The sequence below is a fragment of the Phascolarctos cinereus genome, unplaced genomic scaffold, assembly GCF_003287225.1.
Source record: "Phascolarctos cinereus isolate Bilbo 61053 unplaced genomic scaffold, phaCin_HiC Scaffold_2;HRSCAF=192, whole genome shotgun sequence".
Lineage (NCBI taxonomy): Eukaryota > Metazoa > Chordata > Mammalia > Diprotodontia > Phascolarctidae > Phascolarctos > Phascolarctos cinereus.
The window spans coordinates 291,240,511-291,261,806 of record NW_027555625.1 but is presented as its reverse complement, the minus strand read 5'-3'; the positions used below and the strand labels follow the sequence as shown (position 1 = coordinate 291,261,806).

At 36.4% G+C, this 21,296-nt stretch overlaps 1 protein-coding gene across 2 annotated transcripts in view; it reads right to left on the bottom strand.

The window, feature by feature from the left end:
• Positions 1 to 21,296, bottom strand: part of DPY19L3 (dpy-19 like C-mannosyltransferase 3) — a 106,775-nt gene that overhangs the window by 28,053 nt on the left and 57,426 nt on the right. For both annotated transcript variants that reach the window (XM_020985051.2, XM_020985052.2), the window contains exons 10-16: positions 18,375 to 18,476; positions 17,518 to 17,591; positions 17,184 to 17,342; positions 11,555 to 11,677; positions 11,075 to 11,186; positions 10,587 to 10,643; positions 7,241 to 7,323 (exon numbers count right to left, since the gene is read on the bottom strand). In XM_020985051.2, coding sequence (XP_020840710.1) covers positions 7,241 to 7,323; positions 10,587 to 10,643; positions 11,075 to 11,186; positions 11,555 to 11,677; positions 17,184 to 17,342; positions 17,518 to 17,591; positions 18,375 to 18,476 — 710 coding nt within the window. The remainder of the gene's footprint in view (positions 1 to 7,240; positions 7,324 to 10,586; positions 10,644 to 11,074; positions 11,187 to 11,554; positions 11,678 to 17,183; positions 17,343 to 17,517; positions 17,592 to 18,374; positions 18,477 to 21,296) is intronic.

Below are 21,296 nucleotides of genomic sequence, written 5' to 3'. Positions count from 1 at the left end.
GCAGATCTCAGAGGACTGAATTGCGGGCAGCTGTGGCGGTTTCCAGACCTCTCAACCCAGGAAAGCCAAAGACAACTTAGAAGGTCAGTAGGAAAAGTCTGTTTCTGCAGTGAGAGAGGAACTAGGTCTCAGAGCCAGTTCCAGAGTACAAAGCGCTGAGTGTGGGCCCCTGAGAGGCGGCTGTGTCCTGAGCTTCTGGCCCACAGACTGAGGGGGAATCCAGTGGCTGATCAGAGTGGGACTGCAGGGATCTCTTTGCCAGTGCTGAGGCAGGAATCTCTTGCTTTGCCCATGCTTGGAACTGGGCCACAGTTCTGGATGGGGGTCCTGGGGCAAGGAGGAGCGCTGGCATGGTGTAGCTTGTAGTGGCTGTGGAGAGGAAACCTCCTCACAGTTCCAGGACAGAAAGGAGTGCTTGTGGTCACCAACAGACCACAGCACAGGCCAGGAAAGGAGTAAACACCTTGCCCCTTACCACACCACCTTGCAAGAAATGAAAATTTACAGGTCCCTACAAGTATCTCTGAAAACAGCTATACAAACCCCCGAAGCTTGGGACAGTACATTCTCCACATTGGAAGCAGACTCTTACCTTAACAAAGAGTTTAAAACTCAAGTAATTGGCCAGGATCATGAGCAAGGAGCGCAAAAAGAGTCAGACCATATTATCTTACTTTGGTGACAAAAAGATCAAAACATACAACGAGAAGAAGACAACAAAATCAAAGCTCCTACATCCAAAGCCTCCAAGAAAAATATGAATTAGTCCCAGGCCTTGGAAGAGCTCAAAGAGGATTCTGAGAAGCAAGTAACAGAAGCAGAGGAAAAACTGGGAAGAGGAAATGAGAGTGATGCAAGAAAATCATGAAAAATAAGTCAACAGCTTGCTAAAGCTAAATGAGACCCAAAAAATACTGAAGAAAATAACACCTTAAAAAATAGTCTAACCCAAATGGCAAAAGAGGTCCAAAAAGCCAATGAGGAGAAGAATGCCCTAAAAAGAAAAATTGGCCCAATGGAAAAGGAAGTCCAAAAGATTACTGAAGAAAATACTTCCTTAAAAATTAGAATACAGCAATTAGAAGCTAGTGACTTTATGAGAAATCAAGACACTATAAAACAAATCCAAAAGAATGAAAAAATAGAAGACGATGTGAAATATCTCACTGGAAAAACAACTGACCTGGAAAATAGATCCAGGAGAGATCTATTAAAAATTATTGGACTATCTGAAAGCCATGATCAAAAACAGAGCCTAGATATCATCTTTCAAGAAAAACTGCCCTGATATTTTAGAACCAGAGGGCAAAATAGAAATGGAAAGAATCCACCAATCTCCTCCTGAAAGAGATCCCCAAGGGAAAACTCCTAGGAATATTGTAGCCAAATTACAGAGTTCCCAGGTCAAGGAGAAAATACTACAAGCTGCCAGAAAGAAACAATTCAGGTATTGTGGAGACAAGATTATAGCCAAGAATCACCTACCCAACAAAATTGAGAAGGGAAAAAATGGTCATTCAGGGAAATAGAGGACTTTCAAGCATTCTTGATGAAAAAACCAGAGCTGAACAGAAAATCTGACTTTCAAAAATAAGACTCAAGTGGCACACGAAGAGGCAAATAGGAAAGAGAAATCATAAGAGACTTATTAAGGCTGAACTGTTTACATTCCTGAATGGAAAGATGATATTTATAACTCATGAGACCTTTGTCAGTATTAGGATAGTTGGAGGGGGGAAAATTATATGTATGTATGTATATATGTATGTATGTATGTATGTATGTATGTATGGAGAGAGAGAGAGACAGAGAGACAGAGAGAGAGAGAGCACGAGCGCGAGCACAGGGTGAGTTGAAGATTAAGGGGTCATATCTGGAGAATAAAATTAAGGGATGAGAATTATACTAGAAGAAGAAAGGGAGAGGTAGAATGGGGTAAAGTATCTCACAAAAAAAAAACAAAAAAGAAAAGGCTCTTACAGTGGAGGGGAAATGGGGGAAGATGAGAGGGAATGAGTGAATCTTATTCTCATAGGATTTGGCTTAAGGAGGGAATAACATACACATTCAATTGGGTATGGAAATCTGTCTTACCCTACAGGAAAATAGGGGGAGAAGGGGACAAGAGAGCAGGGGGATCATAAAGAGGAGGGCAGATGGGAAAGGGGGTAATCAGAAGCAAATACTTCTGAGGAGGGACAGGGTCAAAATAAAGAATAGAATAAATTGGGGGGCAGGACAGGATTAAGGGAAATAGAATTAGTTTTTCACAACATGTCTACTATGCAAGTGTTTTGCATAACTGCACATGTATAACCTATGTTGAGTTGCTTGCCTTTTCAATGAGGGTGAGTGGGGAGGGAGGAAGGAAGAAAATTTGGAACCCAAAGTTTTAAAAACACGTGTTAAAAATTGTTTTTACATGCAACTGGGAAATAAGAAATACAGGAAATGAAGTACAGAAATCTATCCTGCCCCACAGGAAAATGGAAGGGGAAGGGGATAAGAAAGGGGGGGAGAGATAGAAGTGAGGGCAGACTAGGGGAAGGGGTATTCAGAATGCATGCCATGTTGGGGTGGGGGAGGGGCGAGATGGGTTGAAAATCTGTAACTCAAAATCTTGTGGAAGTAAATATTGAAAACTAAAAATAAATAAATTTTTATATATATATGTATATACATATATATACATATATATATATATATATATATATATATATATATATACATTAAAAAAAAGAAATCAGACCTTCTGAAGCCAAATCTAGTGCTCTTTTCACATGCCATACTGCTAATTTTGTCCTGCTGCGAACATTAGCCATTATTGGAAAGGCTGCATCAGAGATAACTTGTTTCTGGTGAATCAATGCTATAAACACTGTACTTTGGAACCACAGCTACATATAAATGTGAGTTATCATACCATATTCATTTTATTAAGTATCCTGACAACAACATTCTGGTAAAATCCAAGAGCTATAACTTCCTCAAGGTTAATTATTAATATTGTTGCTTTATAAACCACTAAGCTCTGATGACTGCAGAGATTGTGTGTGTCTGACTTCACTTCGGCTCATCCTCCACACAGTTGACAAAGTTGTTTTCCTTAGATTCAGATATGGTTATGTCACTTCCCAACTCAAACTTCTCATACTTGATACCATAGAAATCATGTTGCTAAGGAAAGAAACAAAGTATACACACTAGCATCTCAAATCTTAGAACTCTGCTCTTCCCTGACCCTCACCGAGACCCCTTCCCGCTCTATTGCAAAGGCCTGTCGACTTCACCTTTGCAGCATCTCTTATATACACCCTCTTCTCTCCTCTGACACAGCCACTGTACTGGTGCAAGCCTTCATTACCTCATGCCTGGCCTATTACGATAGTTGGTCAGTTGTTCTACCTGCCACAAGACTCTTTCCAATCCAGTCTGTCCTCCCTTCAGCTATCAAAGTGATCTTTCTATAAAGCACAAATTTGAACATGTCACTCCCTGCTCTTCCCTTCCCCCACCTCTCACCTCAACTCCAGTTCAAATGCTGGTACCCAGTAGGCCTTTTATAAATGTTTATTGACTGACTGATAAGTCTTTAAGCATTTAATTTTATCTTTGGTGAAAACAAACCCACAGCCATAGGATTTTCTGTGATAAAATTATCAAACAAAGGAACAAATGCTTCCTAGAACTTAACTTTAAATTAGCTGTATGACAGGTAGAGCTGTCTGTGCATTCCTCTTTCAAGAATATTTCCACCTGATACAGTCTCTTAACAGTTGTGGTCTGTATCTAAAACAGCTAATGTGCTTCAAACCACTGAATGACACTTCTCTATTATAAAAAAATGAAGCAATTTTTACAAATGTCTGAACAAATGATGTATAAAATGAAAGGATAATTTGTTTTTATAGCTTTCTGCCAAGCTCCATAGCAGGCTGCCCAACCTGCAAACAATTTATTCTGTAAGAAATGTCACTAAATAATGACAAGGACTCACAGGTCAAACTGATTTACATTATATAATTTAAATGTCATTCCAAACAGACCTGATGGCATTTTGAACAAATAACCTCATTTATTTTTGAAGCTGTAAGCCTCAACAAGTTAATTGCTGTTGAACTAATGGGTAAACTGAGCATTATAATATAACGTATGAATATTTGCTTTATCTACACTTCAAGAATTTATAGAATTATGCAAATACTACAGAATGATTCATTAAAAATAAGAGGTTTAAAGGCATTTAAGGTCTAAACTTAACCTGCTTCTTATTTAAAACATGTAGTAATTCATTCTGCTCTGGTTAAACTGCTTAAGAAAACTTTGTGAATTTGTTTTTAAACCTCATGAAAAATTGTTGCATCTGTAAGTTTCATTAAAGAAAAATAAGTACTGGTAAACAAATTCCACCCCAGCCACGATGTTGAGAGATCCAACTTTCTAAGCCCATTTTTCTTAATTGCAGAGTTATCAGAAGAAATTTTCAGAAGAGAAAATGAATCCATAAAGTAGGAAAAGAAATGATGTGATATTGACAAGGGGTATAAACTAGTGAGTTCTATGGCAGATATCCTTAATAAAAGAAAATTTACTTTTATTTACACATAAAAGGAAAACTCTTTAAAAAACAAATAAATAAGTACACCTTGTACTTTAGCTGAAATTGATAACCAGAAGGAAATCACAGGTTCTGGTTAGTTTAGTATTGGCATAGAAAAGGTCTTATGAATGAACGAAAAAGCATTTATTTATTAAGATCTTACTATGGGCCAAGTGCTGTGTTAAACAATGCAGATATAAACACAAAGCAAAACTAGTCTCTCCCCTCAAAGACGGCTACAGTCTTCTCTTTCTTGGTGACCTCATCAGCTCCGGTAGGCTTAATGGTCATCTCTCTGATGATTCCTAGATCTATATATCTAGTTTCTTTCCTGAGCTGCAATCCCACGTCACCAATTCCTACCATACATTTCAAACTAGATATCCTAGAGCAATCTCAAACTCAATTATGTCCAAAACAAAATATTTGTTATCTTTCCCTCTTAGTTGGTCCCCTTCCTGACACCTCTACTTCACTTCGGCTTATCCTCCACACAGTTGACAAAGTTGTTTTCCTTAAATTCAGATATGGTTACGTCACTTCCCAACTCAAACTTCTCATACTTGACACCATAGAAATCATGTTGCTAAGGAAAGAAACAAAGTTTACACACTGGCAGTGCTGCAGGTCATGTTTTTCAGTTTTGAAAGCAAAAGAAATCTTGCTATGGGCAACTTTTAAAAAAGAAAAGTAAAGCTCAAATCCAATTTGATCTGGATGCTGGACTAGTGCTAATTTGCTGATTTAAGCAAACACTGTATATTTAAATAGACCCTGTTTTGGTTACATTCATCATCACTTAAGCTTATTTTACAAACATGCCTGGCAGCTATTTTTCTTCAGATTGTAATTTAGACTTGGGGAATTTTAAAAGAAAATTGTCAAAGGGATTGTATCACAGTGGGGGGTAGTCATAGTTGTATTTTGCCAGACTCATCCAAAAAACTCTAAAGACACCAAGGGCACTGTCTAATAATGGTAACTTTAACAGAAGAACCCAAGTCAGAAAGACCAACACTGATGAAGTATAAACCTGAGTGACAAACAGATTAGACAGTACCTCTTAACGCCCAGATCATTCTCACCATTTTTCACAGACAGATTATATTTTGAAAATATCTGAATCTTTTCCAGTGGGGAAAGTATGAAAACAAAGGCTGCTGCAAGCAAGTACTTCTAGGCTGAGGTTGCCTGAGACAATCTGGGGCCCTGCCAGGATAAATTTTTAATGACTAAATAATTAATTCCTGAAAATGGGAGTTTTTAATGCAAATCCTGACAGCCTTTAAGTCTTCAGACCTACCAGGTGGTGGTGGTTGTATAGCATTAATCTTTAGCAGCATAATTTTAAGAACAGAAAATACCCATCCTATCTTCAGATGCATGTGTCATAAATTTCCAGTTGCCTATAGTTAATGCAAAAGTAATTAGCTTTTCTTTATATGAATAATATTCTTTCTCCATACACAATAAATACTGCAGGAAAAATTTACTCTATAATTGTCTGCCATGATTTAAAATGAAATAAATAAATAAATAAAGACAAAGAACAGTTTAGCATTCTCAGCACTTGGAACATGTGAAAAATTATTCTCATTGCATCCAGTCAAATCCAGTCCAACATTGGGACCAAAGCCACATGTATATTTTATATATAAATCTATATAAAACTCCATCTATTGCACTCAAGAGACCTAAGCTATCAAACATTTACCATCTCTTAATACACAAGTGGTGCTAAATGGTACTGGTTAGTAAACATTAGTCATGAGAAAGTGTCAATATGGCTACTAAAATCCTAAGTGATGGAGACAACATGGCCAATGTTTTCAGAACATGTCACATAAGATTTGCAACATCTATTTACTTGTGAATAATTACACTGCTGCTTTTAGGTTATAAAGTAGGGAAATGTAGTATTATGGGGCATAAGAATGCTGCTCTGGGTAGAAAGTTTATTTTTGCTGGTAGGAGGCATGTTTTATCAACACACAGCTTTGAAACACATGAACTTCATTTAGATGTAGAATACTGAATCCAGTAATAAACTCAAGGAAAAAATAAAAAACAATATAATGCTATAGTACAACACTCCAACTTTCAAGATAAAGGCTGCTTATTCTTTTTTTTAAAAGGCCCACAAGGTTTAAGATCAAATGATACGACCAAATCAACTGAAATCTGGCTCAAAATGGCTGACTACTAAATTCTCTGTACAAAATCAAAATTAAGTTATTCACAAGCCAAGGACATATTCATGTGTCTATATCGTTAGAAAATTAGAATGGTAGTTGAGAACCGAAGAAAATAATGGTCATGGCATATGTGCTAGAGATTCCTAAAATGCAAGGAGGCTGCATGATGTAGCAGGTCTAATAGCAAATGGGAAGAAAAATGGATTATCAATCACATAATCTCAGTTTTGTCACGTAATATCGCATTTATCCTCTTTGTTTCTCTATAAAATGAACTTCCCATACAGAGTTATTCTTGGAGAGAATAATGAAAGAATTCATTTTTAAGTATAAAGATCTAAACAAAAACAATACTGCTTAGCATTTCCTCACAAGTGAAAACAAAGAAATTCAGGTGACTATGAAAAGCACTGTACTGAATTGAAAAACTTAGAAAACCTCTTACTTAATCCAGTTCATCAGCTCCACTGTGTCTGGGTCATAGAATTCTCTCAACTCTGATAACTCTGCCATCATTCCTGGCCAGAACTAAAATGAAAAATAAAACTTAACTCCCACAACTGGCATTGATATGAAGTGCGCACATTAGTTTTCAGAAAGCTCAATTATATCAGCAAAGTGAATATGCATGTATATAATACACATGCACATACACACACATATATAACATATAAATACTTATTTGCATATATGTATGTATGTGCTTGTTAATGAAGTCAAACTTTTCTTGGACTTCTGAGTAGCAGATTAAAAAAAAAGTTTCTAGGATTTTTGGGAGGGGGAAAGGTAGAGAAAGCCTAATTAAGTATAGAAAATATCAAAGCTCATACTATATGTATAACTATTTTACATATTATGTACTATGTACAATAATTTAGATAGTATTAATATACTTTAACATCTTAGAAAAACAATGACTATTATCAGATCACCACTGACAATGACTGTATATGGTTCTAAAAAAACAAGGGAACAAAATAGTACAATCAAATGCTACTAGGCAATCAGCCCTAAAGGTCTAACTTGAAACATTAAATTTCAATTCTTCAATCAATTCTAGATTATTCAAGGTCTGAAATACCCAATTAATTGATTATCCATACTCTTTGCCCTGTCTGCCACAAAAATATTTCTTGGCTTATTATTACTGCTCATTCATTCCTCATCAAGTGAGGGAAAGGGGGGAAACCAAAGGGGATAAAATTCAAGTCAGTTGCTAGCATCTCTGGTTACTGGTTTCTTGAGAAAACAAGTTAAAACTTCTGCCTACAATGAAGCCTTTGTATTATTTATGGATTTCAATGACTTATAGCCCCAATTTTTATGGCAATTATTCTTTCTTGGCAAGTGATACAATTTTCAAAAAAACCCCAAAACTCTGACAAACTCACTGTCTTCATTTCATTTTTCAAAAGTTTTCAGTTTTTGTTTTAACACTAGTCATTTCCTGATATGCCCTCCTACCACTGAAGCCTCCTTTGTGCCAGAGAAAAACAGTTAAGCAAAACCAACTGACATAGAGTTCACTTCAGATAGTGTTTTTCACATTCTGTACCCAGAGTCTCCCACCTCTCGGAGAGGAGAGGGATAACATTAAAAATACAGAATGTCAATTAAGAACCTTCGACCGTTGCTACCTCAAGCACATGAGATCTCCAACTGCCCGCCTTCCCCTGCCCCTCCACAAATGCATATCTTCCATGAGAACTAAATAAACTTGTTTCCATCTCTATAAAAAAGTAAATCAGTTTTTGACCCAAGCCTTTCAGAATAGGTAATGCTCACTTCTTCTGCTAAGGCAGGTCATACATGGGAGACAGGATCCTTCCTAGATTTGAGGCTCGCTGCACTGTTCTCTTTTTTATTTTTTCATTGTGATTTGTTTTGTAACTTTAAACTTAAAATGTAGTTTTAAATAAAGTTTGGACTTGTCTGTAAAAAACAAACACACATAGAATGTCCTATGATTGGGTCTATCATCCTTGCACAGTGCACAGATAGAAAGCCATGCTATTCTATCACTCCAATTTTGGTATATGGGCTGCTAAAGGAAAGAACAAGATTCAACTATTCTATAGCTTAAAAACCCCTTGCAACCTGCCACTGAGATCCAAGGATTTAATATGTGTGTAAGAATTTGATATTGCCATATTGGTTTGAATACAGGCTCCTCTCTTAATACAGGATCTTTTAAAAAGACATGATAGCAAGTCATCATAACAAATTAAAAGAAACCTAGGAAAGTGAAGATATTTAGAGTGGTAAACAAATAAAGTGCCAGGCTTTTTGAGGTTAAGGAGGTAGGTCATTCTACCTTGTTCTTTCTCTCCCTTTCTCCTTCCCTCAGTTTCAAACTTGGAAATCCTACCTTCTCCTGCGATCCACCACACTTACCCTCCTCCTTTCCTCCCTCACTTACTTTTCTGATCTGTGACAGTTTTACTTTTCTCCTTGTCTTTGTAGCTGTGAGTACCATCTATTTATAAATGGGAAATGTAGCCTGGATAAGCAGTGGGACAATGTACAAACTATAGGAAGGAAGTTTTCAGTGATGCTTACCTACCCCAACCTCCATTCCCACCCCCAACCTCCCCTTCCTAAGAGTCTTCTGCAGCCCTGGGGACATATGAGGGAAAGAGAGCTGAAGGGCTTCACAGTGAGATCCCTATCTCTAAAGGCAAGGATGCAAGAAGCCACTAGCAGCATGCAAGTGGGAGGGATATGCTTTCTTTTTCGTAGCACTAGGAGTAGGGATGGCTGGCAGGGAAGCTGTTGTTATTGCAGAAGCCAGGAAAATTTAAGCTGTGCCTATGATAGTAACAGCAGGATTATGGGCCACATTCAAGTTTCATACAAACTAGATGTTGGGAGAAATGTGTAGCCTATATTAAGACCGATGCAGCATAATTAGTTTAGCTATTTCAAGTTTTATTGAGGAAAGTGACCTTCTCCTGACCCCCTCCTCTTCCTTAAGAAAATTGAAGGACATTACAGAAGAAACTAATCCAGTCACAGAACACTCCATTCAAAAGAAACCACTTTAAAGGCCCAAAACTAATGAAAAAAGAAAATCAGTTCGAAAAGATGTGAAGGAATCACAATCTAAACTAAACTAAGTCAAAGGCAAGTAAAGTGCCTTATTTAGGACTTTTAAAGTTTCTTGCAAAACTTTTAACTAGGGGACAAACAATGTGTGCAGTTTAGAAATCTAGATCAGGTCATTCAATAATTTAAATCTCACTATTATGTTAGTGGATTGGTAAAGTAGCTGGCCAAACTAAAGACTTATTTTTTTCTGGCATAACATTTAAGGAATTGAAGTAGAATCAATGTTGTTCTAGGAATTAAATCACTAGAGTTTAGAGATTTTTGTCATTTCTGACTACTAGTGACCTAAAGATGGATGATAAAAAAAAATACTCAGACTAAGTAGAGCTTTTAAAAAAAATAATAATTTTTTGCTGAATTCAAACCAAAAAAAAAAGTGTGAGCACAACTTTATATCCTAAGACTCTGCTTTAGGTAAATTCAACACTAAATACCTGAAAACTCAACTATAAATATTCAATTACATGTAATTTTTGCTCTATATTGAGCTACTAAAAGCTATTTTGGAAGTGAAAGACCAGTTTTAATGTTTTCTGCAAACTACCATCAAGAGTTAAACACTTCTTTTGACTTCTGACTAGTCCGACTTTATGAAAAATAAACCAAAAATAACGTTGTCAAATCCTAAGGTTATAGGCCATCCTAAATGGGCTAATGTCAGCAAAAAAGAAAACGAGACTTACCTTATAGCAAAGATAGATGAGTATTAATACTGGTACTGAATATCTCATCATTTTCATCTACATGAAAAAAGCATTAATTAGTTTACAAGCATTTTTGGCACTTTTTCTTTCAAGTGCTAACTTGTAGACATTTATCTTCCATAAAATGGAAAAACAACTTAACACAATCCATTTATTGACAATTCAGGAGAACTAATGACATCTAAGGGTCCAATTCAAAGCGATTGTCAAGGTATCTGTAAGCTTCTATCATATTGCCACCTAGTGAATTTATATGGAAGAACAAATCAAAGCACTGTTTGGAGACACATACCACCCAAACCTTTATTAAAAGTTTTCCTTATTATAAAATTCTAAACAGCCTGCTTTTTAATTTCCATATATAAATAGCTTGATATATGATAGCCTTTGGAAAAATGATTTTTAAAAACATGGTATAAAGGAAATAGGTAAGTCATGTAACAATGAAATAAAAGCAGAACACTGACCCTCTTTGGTGTGTAGAGATGGACCAATTTTAAAAGCAACTCCCATATGTCACTGCTGCATAAGCCAAATGATGCAAACACACACATATGTGATGTCCAAAGATACTTCATTCTGTAAAGTTAGAAATATACATATTTTGTCAGGTATTAAGTGAATTTAAATAATTTCTGAAAATTAGGCACTTTTATAAAATATGAACCTGACAGCTTTCTTATGCTCTAAAATAACTGTCAAAAGATAAAGTGTAGAAACAATGAGATACTTCTCGGACATAACCTCTGTGAATTACTATAAAAGTCATAAATGAGTGCTTTCTTTCAAGACAAACTTGTGATAGAGATATCTATATCTTTTACTGGGAGGGGGAAATCAGTGGAGAAAATCATGAGTACTGTTATCATTAAGGGGGTGAGGATCAGTTTCTAAATATGTGGCTAAAATTACATTAAAAAATGGAAAAAATAAAGATATGCAAATACCTCATGGTACTAAAAGCCAAACATCCAAACAAAATAGAGTGCATCAAGTTGTAGGCTGTTCCAGGCTTCAGTAAAATTGTACATTTTCCCTTATTATGCATGGACTGAATGGTAGTAGAATCACTGAATAAAATAACACACAGAGACACAATCAGAACCAGAGAAGTGATTTTAGTTTAGTAAAAGATTTTTGTAAGACTGCCAGCCATACATATTTAGAAATATATTAAACTCCCTGGAACCAAATTCACCAGGCAGGACTACTAAACTTAAGAGTTTTTGTTTAATTTGATAAAAGGCTACTTACACTATAAAACTATTAACAGCCAGTGTAGTGGCAAATACACCCTTGATTTCCATTTTAGATCTTAATTTTAAAATGTATATAACATATTTTACAAATGTATAGCATCTCTAAGAAATTCTGAAAGCAAAAGTAAAAGTACTTTTGGAGAGCAATTTATATCCTTTAAGGAATAAACAGGGACTTCTGCTTCCGGGAGCCAAGATGGCAGAGTAAAAAGGTAGTTGCTCTCACTCTCCCCTATCAACCTCTGAAAACCCAGAAAATATCACCCCAGAAAAAAAAACTGGAACACCTGAACTAGAAGAAAGACAGGGAGCAGCAGTGCAGCAGCCCAGTAAACGGGATTCCCAGTGCCTCAGCAAAAATAAAGGAGGCTGAACTACAAGGGGCCCCAGGCAGATAAGTACCCTGCGGCATTCATCTGAAAGGAGGTGAAGAAAACAACCTAAAGGCTTCTTAAAGCCCCGGCCTTGCTGATTCCAACCCAACACCAGGTGAGCTGTAGGAGCCCTGCAGCCTCCAATTGTGAAGAAATCCTGAAGCCCAGGTGGTAGAGCAGGCAAACACCAACACATGGACCTCCAAAAGCCTCAGTGAGGGCAGGAGGAACCAGTGGAAACCAGCTCAGAAAACTACCAGGTGCCTTGGCACTTGACTGCAAAGGAATCTCCCACCCAGTGCATTAGCAGAAATGAGGGAGACAACATTGCAGGGGGCCCCAGGCAGATAAACACCCTGCAGCACCCATCTAAAAGGAGCTGAAGAAAGCTAAAGGAAAGGAAAAGCAGGCAACCTAGAATTGCCTGAAAGTTCCAGCCTTGCTGATTCCAGCCCAACACAAGGTAAGCTGCCAGAAACCTACAGCCTCCAATTGCCAGCATAAGAGGCCCCAGGACGCAAAGCCAGTGACCAAGACCTAGGCTCCCAACACAAGAAGCTTGGGTCAGTACCCTCTGTTCCCCAGCAGGAGAGCTCAATCTCTTTAAAGGCCAGGGAATAAAGAAACACCATGAGTAAAAAGAAACGTACCATAGATTCATATTATGAGAAGAGTGAAGATCAAGACAGAAATTCTGAAGAGGACAACATTGTCAACAAACCCACATCTGCAACAACAAAAGGGAATATGAACTGGTCTGAAGCCCAAAAAGCCTTCTTAGAAGAGCTCAAGAAGGATTTTAAAGTCAAATGAGAGAGGTAGAAGAGTCCTTCAAAAATACAATTGGCCAATTGGAAAAAAAATACACTGAAGAAAACAAGTCCCTAAAAAACACAATTGGCCAATTGAAGAAGGAAGTACAAAAACTAACAGAAGAGTATACTGAAGAAACAAGTCCCTAAAAAACACAATTGGCCAGTTGAAGAAGGAAGTACAAAAACTAACAGAAGAAAACAATCTGTTAAAAACTAGAATTGGACAAATGGAAACTAATGTCTCTATGAGAGAGCAAGAATCAGTCAAACAGAAACAAAAAAATGAAAAAAATAGATGAAATGTAAAATACCTCATCAGTAAAACAACCGACCTGGAAAATCGACTCAGGAGAGACAATTTAAAAATTATTGGACTACCTGAAAATCATGATGAAAAAAAGAGCCTGGACAGTATCTTTCAGGAAATCATAAAGGAAAACTGCCCTGAAGTCCTAGAACCAGAAGGGAAAATAACCATAGAAAGAATCCACCATCACCACCTGAAAGAGATCCCAAATTGACAATGCCAAGGAATATAATAGCAAAATTCCAAAATTACCAGATGAAAGAGAAGGTGCTGCAAGCAGCCAGAAAGAAACAATTTAAATATCATGGAACCACAGTCAGGATTACACAGGACCTTGCAGCTTCTACATTAAAAGACCGCAGGGCGTGGAACATGATATTCTGTAAGGCAAAGGAGCTTGGAATGCAGCCAAGGATCAATTACCCAGCAAAAATGAGCATCATTTTTCAAGGGAGGAGGTAGATATTCAACGAAATAGGAGACTTCCAAACTTTCCTGATAAAAAGACCAGAGCTCAACAATAAATTTGATCTTCAAGTACAGGACTCAAGAAGGACTTAAAAAGGTAAATGGGACAGAAGGATAATAAGGGGGGGGGGCTGTTAAAACCCCTACAAGGGAATATGAGACTTGCAACCCTTGAGAACTATATTGTTATTACACCTTGTTAAAGGAGTATACACAAAGAGGGTGGATATTAGTTGACTTTGATGTGATGATAAAAGAAAAATCTAATCAAGTGGGTTAAATGGATCCAAATAAATGGATCAGTATGATCTTAGAAAATGTACTAAGAAAGGAGGAGGCAGACAAGGGTAAATTACATTACAGGAAAAGACACAAAATCCTATTACAACAGAGAGAAAGAAGGGAGCGGGGAGCATTGTTTGAACCTTACTCTCATCAGGAATAAATAGAATAACAGTGAGGAAGGGAGATTTTTAAAAATTACAATATAAGACATTACTTTAAGATGAAAATGGGTATATCTTTAAGACTCAAGTTTCTCTAATGCAGGACAAATTTTTACAAATACATCATCTCTATAGAGCTAATTATTATGCCAATACAGATATAAAAATGGTATTTTTTCCTATAAACCTTTTCAGCTCTTTCTAACAAGAGAATTAAAAATATCTTTCAAGGTAATTTTCAACATTCTAAAGTGATTTTCTTTTCCTTGAAATATTGTAAATAAAACTTTGACTTCAAAGTTGATACGAGATTATTTCTGACGGGTAGAAAGTATTGCCTTTCTTTTTTCTTAGAAACAGCACTGGTACAGTGGGAAGAAACATGGCTTGAGAATAAAGGAGTTGGGTTCAAATCCTAGGCTCTCTGTGGTCAAGTCACTTAACCTCTGTGAGCCTCTGTTTCCTCATTTGCAAAATGAGGAGGTTGAACTAGAAGGTCCCTTCCAGCCCTAAATCTACAATCTTGTAATCCTATTCCCTTAAGCCTTCAGATGATAGTTTTTACAGTTCCATGATGATACATGATTGAGGAATGGCTAAAAAAATTGTGGTATAGGAAGGTTATGGAGTAAGACTGTGGTATAAGAAATGATGTGTGTGATGAATGCAGAGAAGCACGGAAAAGCTGCATGAATTGATGCAGAGTGAAGTGAGCACCGCCAAGAAAACAATATACACACGCTGTCTACAGCAGTGTAAATGAAAAGAATGAGTACACACCAAAAAAATCACAAGTAAATGTAACAAAATTATAAAGATCAAGCAGGACTAGAATAAAGAGCTATAAGAAGACACTCCCAACCTATCTCTTCATGGACATGGGAGGCCCACAGGTGTTATTACACTTGTTTTCAGACGTTTTCAATGTATAGACCAGTTGTGCTGCCTTTTTGGTTCTCTGGGAGGGCGAAGAGGAGGAACAGTCGGGATAACTATGGTGATGTAAAAAGCAGAAAATATAAATATGAACTTAAAAAAAAGAATAAAGCATAATATACTTTCCAGATGTCTCTGGGACTACAAATATTTTGTAAATGTGACAAAGTGAAATTTACAGGTTAAAAAAAGCACCAAAAGCTAAAATACACTTTAAAATAACTTAGTTAACACATACTAGTGCCCCGTAATTTTTTTTAATTTTCAGCACTTTTCATTTGACAAAGTTCCTAGTTAATAGAGATATTTTAAAATGACATTGATGATCACACAGTTAATCAATTTCAGAAGTCTTAAAGTCCATAGGGTATTAATGGTATTTTTATTTAATAACTCTGAGCTACTCTCTATGTTACCTTATATAGCTAGGGAAAAAATGCCAATTTTTCAGCCTAGTATTTAAAGGCCTTCTATGAAATGGCTCCAGCCTATCCTTCCAGACTACTTCAATCTTTCATGATCTCTATTCTGACTAGCGTGGCCTATGAGTACATAGTTTCCCAAATTCAGCATTTCTGGTGTCAGTGACTCCTTTCTCACTTTCACCTCTTTGAATTCTTGACTTCCTTCAAACTTATGTGCCATGACCACCTATTGTAATTTTTCTTTACACCCCTAGTTATTAGTGTTTTCTCATTTATTGAATTATCCTGTATTTACATACAGGCTGTATTCCCATAGAGAGTAAGCTCCTTGAGAGCAGGGATTGTGGTGATTTTTTCTTTATATTCTCAGTGCCTTGCATATAGTGGAAGCTTAATAAATGTTTGCTGAATTTCTGAATTCAATTAAGCAAGGATTAGCATACTGATAGCCTCTGAAGTATACCAAATAACATTGAATCACAAAGCACAAAACAATTTTGTCTACTTTCAAGAAGCTAACTCAAACCTTACATTAAGTACAAAAAAGAACACTACTGAGAGATACTAAAATTGTTTATGGTTAGAGAAATGCTTTGTCAGTTCAGTCTTATTTCATTCTTAATAATCATAAACTACTACTATAAAGCAACTAGTCTTTGGTTATTTTAATACCTTTTACTCAACATAGCACTCTGGTGACTATGAATCACAATTCACTAGAACTTAATTGACACAGTAACTACATATAAAAAGGTATTTCCTTTGAAACATAATTATGTTTTCACCAACTATAATAGGTTTGTTTGCTAACAATTAATTCTCTTTCATCTCATGATGGACAATAAAAGCAAAACAAATTTTACTAAATAGTCTATTCCATGCTATTCAAATCGGTAAGTGCTTACTAAGTACTTGGTAAATAGCAGAAATTGTGTGAGGTACTAATGATACAAAAACAAAATACAAGATAGATCTTACTATCAATGAAGCTTGAAATCTAAAAGGGAAGAAAGGCATAAACAAAACAGTTACAGAATGGGGGTGGATGTGTTAAGTGCAAAGAAGAGGTCCAGGTAAAACGTTGTAAGAAATTTGGGAAAGAATGTCAAAAAACCTATAACTCTACTTTTTCCTTTTGATAGCCTGGTGAACATTCTAAGAAAACTCTGGCAATGACTAGTTAATCTTTGGCTAGATACTAAAAATTGCTGTCTTCTTCAGGTTCAAGAGTCCTAAAATAAGGCACCGAATAAAAAAAGGAATGACAACTAATTCTTGATTTCCTATGTATAACCTGCAGTTGATTTTAAGGAGAAGATAGAAAGGCAATGGACACTGATCAGGTACAAAATAAGAAATCCCAAATCAACACTACTTTACAGCTAAGACAGAAGATTCTCCCCAACCAGGGGCTAAATGCTAAGTCCACATATACATTCTATATTTGATTTTTTTTTTGTTTTCATGTCAGCTAAGTCTCAAAAATAAACAAAGATGCAAATATACTGTAAGAAGAAAAATGTAACATTTCTAAACCAGACAATACCTGAGGTTCCGAAGGGCAACAACAACAGCCACTATCACCATAATGGAAAGAACAAACATGTATGCATAAAAGAGTAACGTATGTGACAGTCTTTCAAGTGTATTAAATGGTAGTAGACCAAAAGCTTCTTCACACAGATACAGATTTGCATCAAAATCCCTAAAGAACAAATGGAAAGTATACTATTAAATTCAAAGTAATATAAATAATTTTAACATAGGTTTCTTCAAGCAATGAGGTAGCACCCAATAATAGCAGGAATTTATTTTGACCTAATTTTTAATTTTGATAATTTAATATAATTTTTAAAAAGGGAATATAATCTTAATCCTACCTTGTTGCTCCAAACCCAAATTTTGCCTTCAGAAATTTAAATATGTGTTCATCTGACTTTAGATTGAGAAATTGCTATTGGAAAAAACAAAAGTTGCTATTAGTACTTTGGGCATAATTTCTTGATATTTACCCACAGGCAGCATGAATAATACATGTTCTTAATATATTAGTTAGAATTCAAAAACAAGCTGAGACTTTATGCTTCAGTTGAAAGAGGCATCTGAATGCTGATGAGTTCTTACATACAAGAATGTCCAAAAGCCAATAATATGATCTGAAATTGAAATCTTTCAGTAAGCACTATCAATGTCACACAAATTCATGGCCTAGGACTCGCTTGTTTGGAGCTTATAACAGTAAAGTCACACAAGCAAAGATAATTCAAGCCATGCCATCTAAGTTCTAAGGAGTTGAAGTATACATCACTACAGAATAGCATGAACAAACTGTACCTTGCATTGGGAACAACTCCATTTGAAAGACAGGGGACTCTGTCTTTGTAGATGAAAATGACTTCTACAAGCCAGAGTTTTAAATTTTATTGTACTTAACTACTTGTTGGGAGTCTTCAACCCATGCCAGAAATGCCAATCACTCAGAAGTTGACAATGTGAAATCAAAGAAAGGGAATCAAATACAGCAGGCTAGAAGTCAGTGATTCACTTTAGGAAAATAATCTGTCACTTCAGGAATTCTACAAATGGAACCGTAATATTAAAGACTTGTGTTTAAAGTACACCAACAATATCTAACACTGATCTCATTTAACAAATCATTTTATGTCACTTTTGAGGTATTTTAAAAACAGTCTTTCTTCAAGTGCTTATGAAAGCAAAAGTGATTGTGCCAACCTACCTTAATAAAGCTATTGAGAAAAATGGTCAAACATAGCACCAGGGCTAAGTGGAACAAAAGTTTCCAGAGCCTATTAAGGAAGCTTCCAGTTTTCAGATTTTTCTAGAAATTAAAAGATTAAACTTTAATCATTTTATAGATACTTAAAATATATTACTTGTCTTCCAGAAAGATTTATTGGTAGATTCACTCAACCTCCCTCAGCTCCTCTCCCATCTGATTGGAGGAGGTACTAAACTCCTCTCAGAGTTTTCCTTTATAGAGGGCAGAAGTGGGACTCTCCAATCACTCCACTTTGCATCTGCTGCCCTGACTGTTTTCAACTCCATGGAACAAGACACCCCTATGCCAGGTACCCCTTGATATCCCTTCTCCATTGTGCACTGTCGTCCTGCCTCACTTGTGTGTTGCCTCTCTGTTAGATTTTATGCTCTTTGAAGGCAGCAACTATCTCTTTTTCTATTTATTGTATCCCCAGCACTTAGCACAGCACCTGTCACATCGTAAGTGATTAATAAATGTTTACTGTACTGGATTCTTTGATGCATGGGTAAAATATGAGCCAAAAAATTATCTCAATCAAACTATGCTATTAGAATATTTTTAACTGTCTGCTTAGAAATGGCTCATTTTTACACCTTTTCTCCAGCTTTTAATTTTCAACAGCACTGGCCAATTGCTATAACATGAGCATAAAATCTACCTATAAAAAGCTGTGGAAATCATGCCCTTTAGGACTGAGGAGAGCTGCTTTTATATCCCTGAATAAGCTTATAAAGTGATCAAAACAACACATTATTATACATGTCACAACTGACAGAGTTTAAGGAATATCAAATATGATTAAAGCTGGTTACTACTGTTATTTAATAATTAGCCAAAGTAGTATAGGGTCATTTTCTCGGAATCTGAATGATATTCAATCAATAGTACATGCTATAATCCAGAAAGGATGATTTAAAAAAAGCAGATTTTTTTTCCTTCCCAAAATAGAAAATGAATCTCTATTTAGGTAGTGTGCAACAAAGGCAAAAGACTTTACTTCAGCACACAGAAAAACAAGGATCTACCCAATTAAGCCAAAACTTAAGAATATAAGGTGTTAGTCAACAATTCCTATTCTCAATTTTTGAGACAAAAGGATTATCTGCTCATCTTGAGAGGAATTGGAAATTCTTAAAAAAAAAAACTCCAACTGCCCAAATTAATTTGAATTCACTAAAAAACAAATATGTAAAACAAAAATTACTTTAAAGAATAAACATATATCCCATAGAGTTCCATTCTGGACGCAGAGGAACGGAGAAAGTTAAGTATTATAAAATCAAATGATAGGGTCATACAATTCCAAAAATTCCTATTTTCCATACAGGAATAGAATTGCTCTAAAAGTTGATCAGTGATCTATTTATATAGTGGAGACAAATGGAAATATTTTTTAAAAGTTCTTGTTTCACCTTTAAATCAGTTCTTTTTACTTATGTTCAATGAAATTAAGTTTCAATGAGACATCTCTAGAACTTCCGTAAAGAAAATGTGGTCTAAGACTAAAGTTAAGAATTTAGGTCATTGATGGAGGAGGGAGATCAGAGAAAAGTCTATGGAAACCAATGTCTGAACAGCATACTTTAAAGAAATGCAAACAATAGTTTTTATTTATTAGTACACCAAATGTTGTCATGGGAACTTAACCATAAACATTTCTGCCATATTCCATGCAAAAAATGATGTAGGACAGAAGGATAAATTTGAAAAAAAAAAATTTTTGTATATGCAGTTATTTGCACTGGCAGCAAGTACCAGGGAAATCAGACCAGCTCCACCATCACCATCTTGACCACCATCTCTTCTCAGATCCTGAAGACAGCCCAGGACCCTAAACACAACAAAGCCACAGGAATAGCAGGGCCCCCTAAATCATGAGAACTTTCTCTTCCAATCCCTTGACGCCATCACGGAAGGAGAAATCATTATGGAGAAGGGACCCATCTCCCTCACCAGTGAGTCAGTCACACATTTAAATACCTCTTATGTGCCAAGCACTGTGGATAAAAAGAAATGCAAAAGAGAGTCTGAGGGGGCAGCTAGGTGATGCAGTGGATAGAGCACTGGCCTTGGAGTCAAGAGGACCTGAGTTCAAATCTAACCTCAGACCAGCCACTTGACACTTACTAGCTGTGAGACCCCGGGCAAGTCACTTAAGCCCAATTGCCTAAAAACAAACAAACAAACAAACAAAAAACCCATGGGTTCAAAAATTCTAGCCTGGACAATCATTTGGGGCACCTAAGTGGCATAGTAGATAGAGCTCCGGCCTTGGAGTCAGGAGGACCTGAGTTCAAATACAGCCTCAGACATATGACACTAACTAGCTGTGTGACCCTGGGCAAGTCACTTAACCCTGACTGCCAAAGCAAAAAAAAAAAAAAAAGATAGTCTGCTCTAAGGAAGCTCACAGTCTAATAGGAAAGATAACATGCCACCAACCATGTACAAACCAGATACGTACAAAATAAATTAGAGATAATCCACAAAGAGAAAGCACTAGGATTAAGGGGTTAAGAAGGTTTTCCTGAACAAAGTGGGATTTTAGCTAAGACTTGAAGGAAACCAGAGAAGTCAGGAGGCAGACAGTTCTACACAATGGGGAGAGCCAGAGAAAATGTCTGGAATAGGGAGATGGAGTCTAATGCAGGAAACAGCAAGGAGGCCAATATCACGGGTTCACAGAGTATGTGGAGGAGTATAAAGAATGAGAAGACTGGAAATGTAGGAGGGGGGTGAGGTTATGGAGGGATTTATAAGCAAAACAGAAGATTTTATATTTTATTCTGGAGGCTATAGGGAGCCACTGGAGTTGATGGGAATAACATGGTCAAATATGCACTTTAGGAAGATCAATTTGGCAGCTGAATGGAAGAT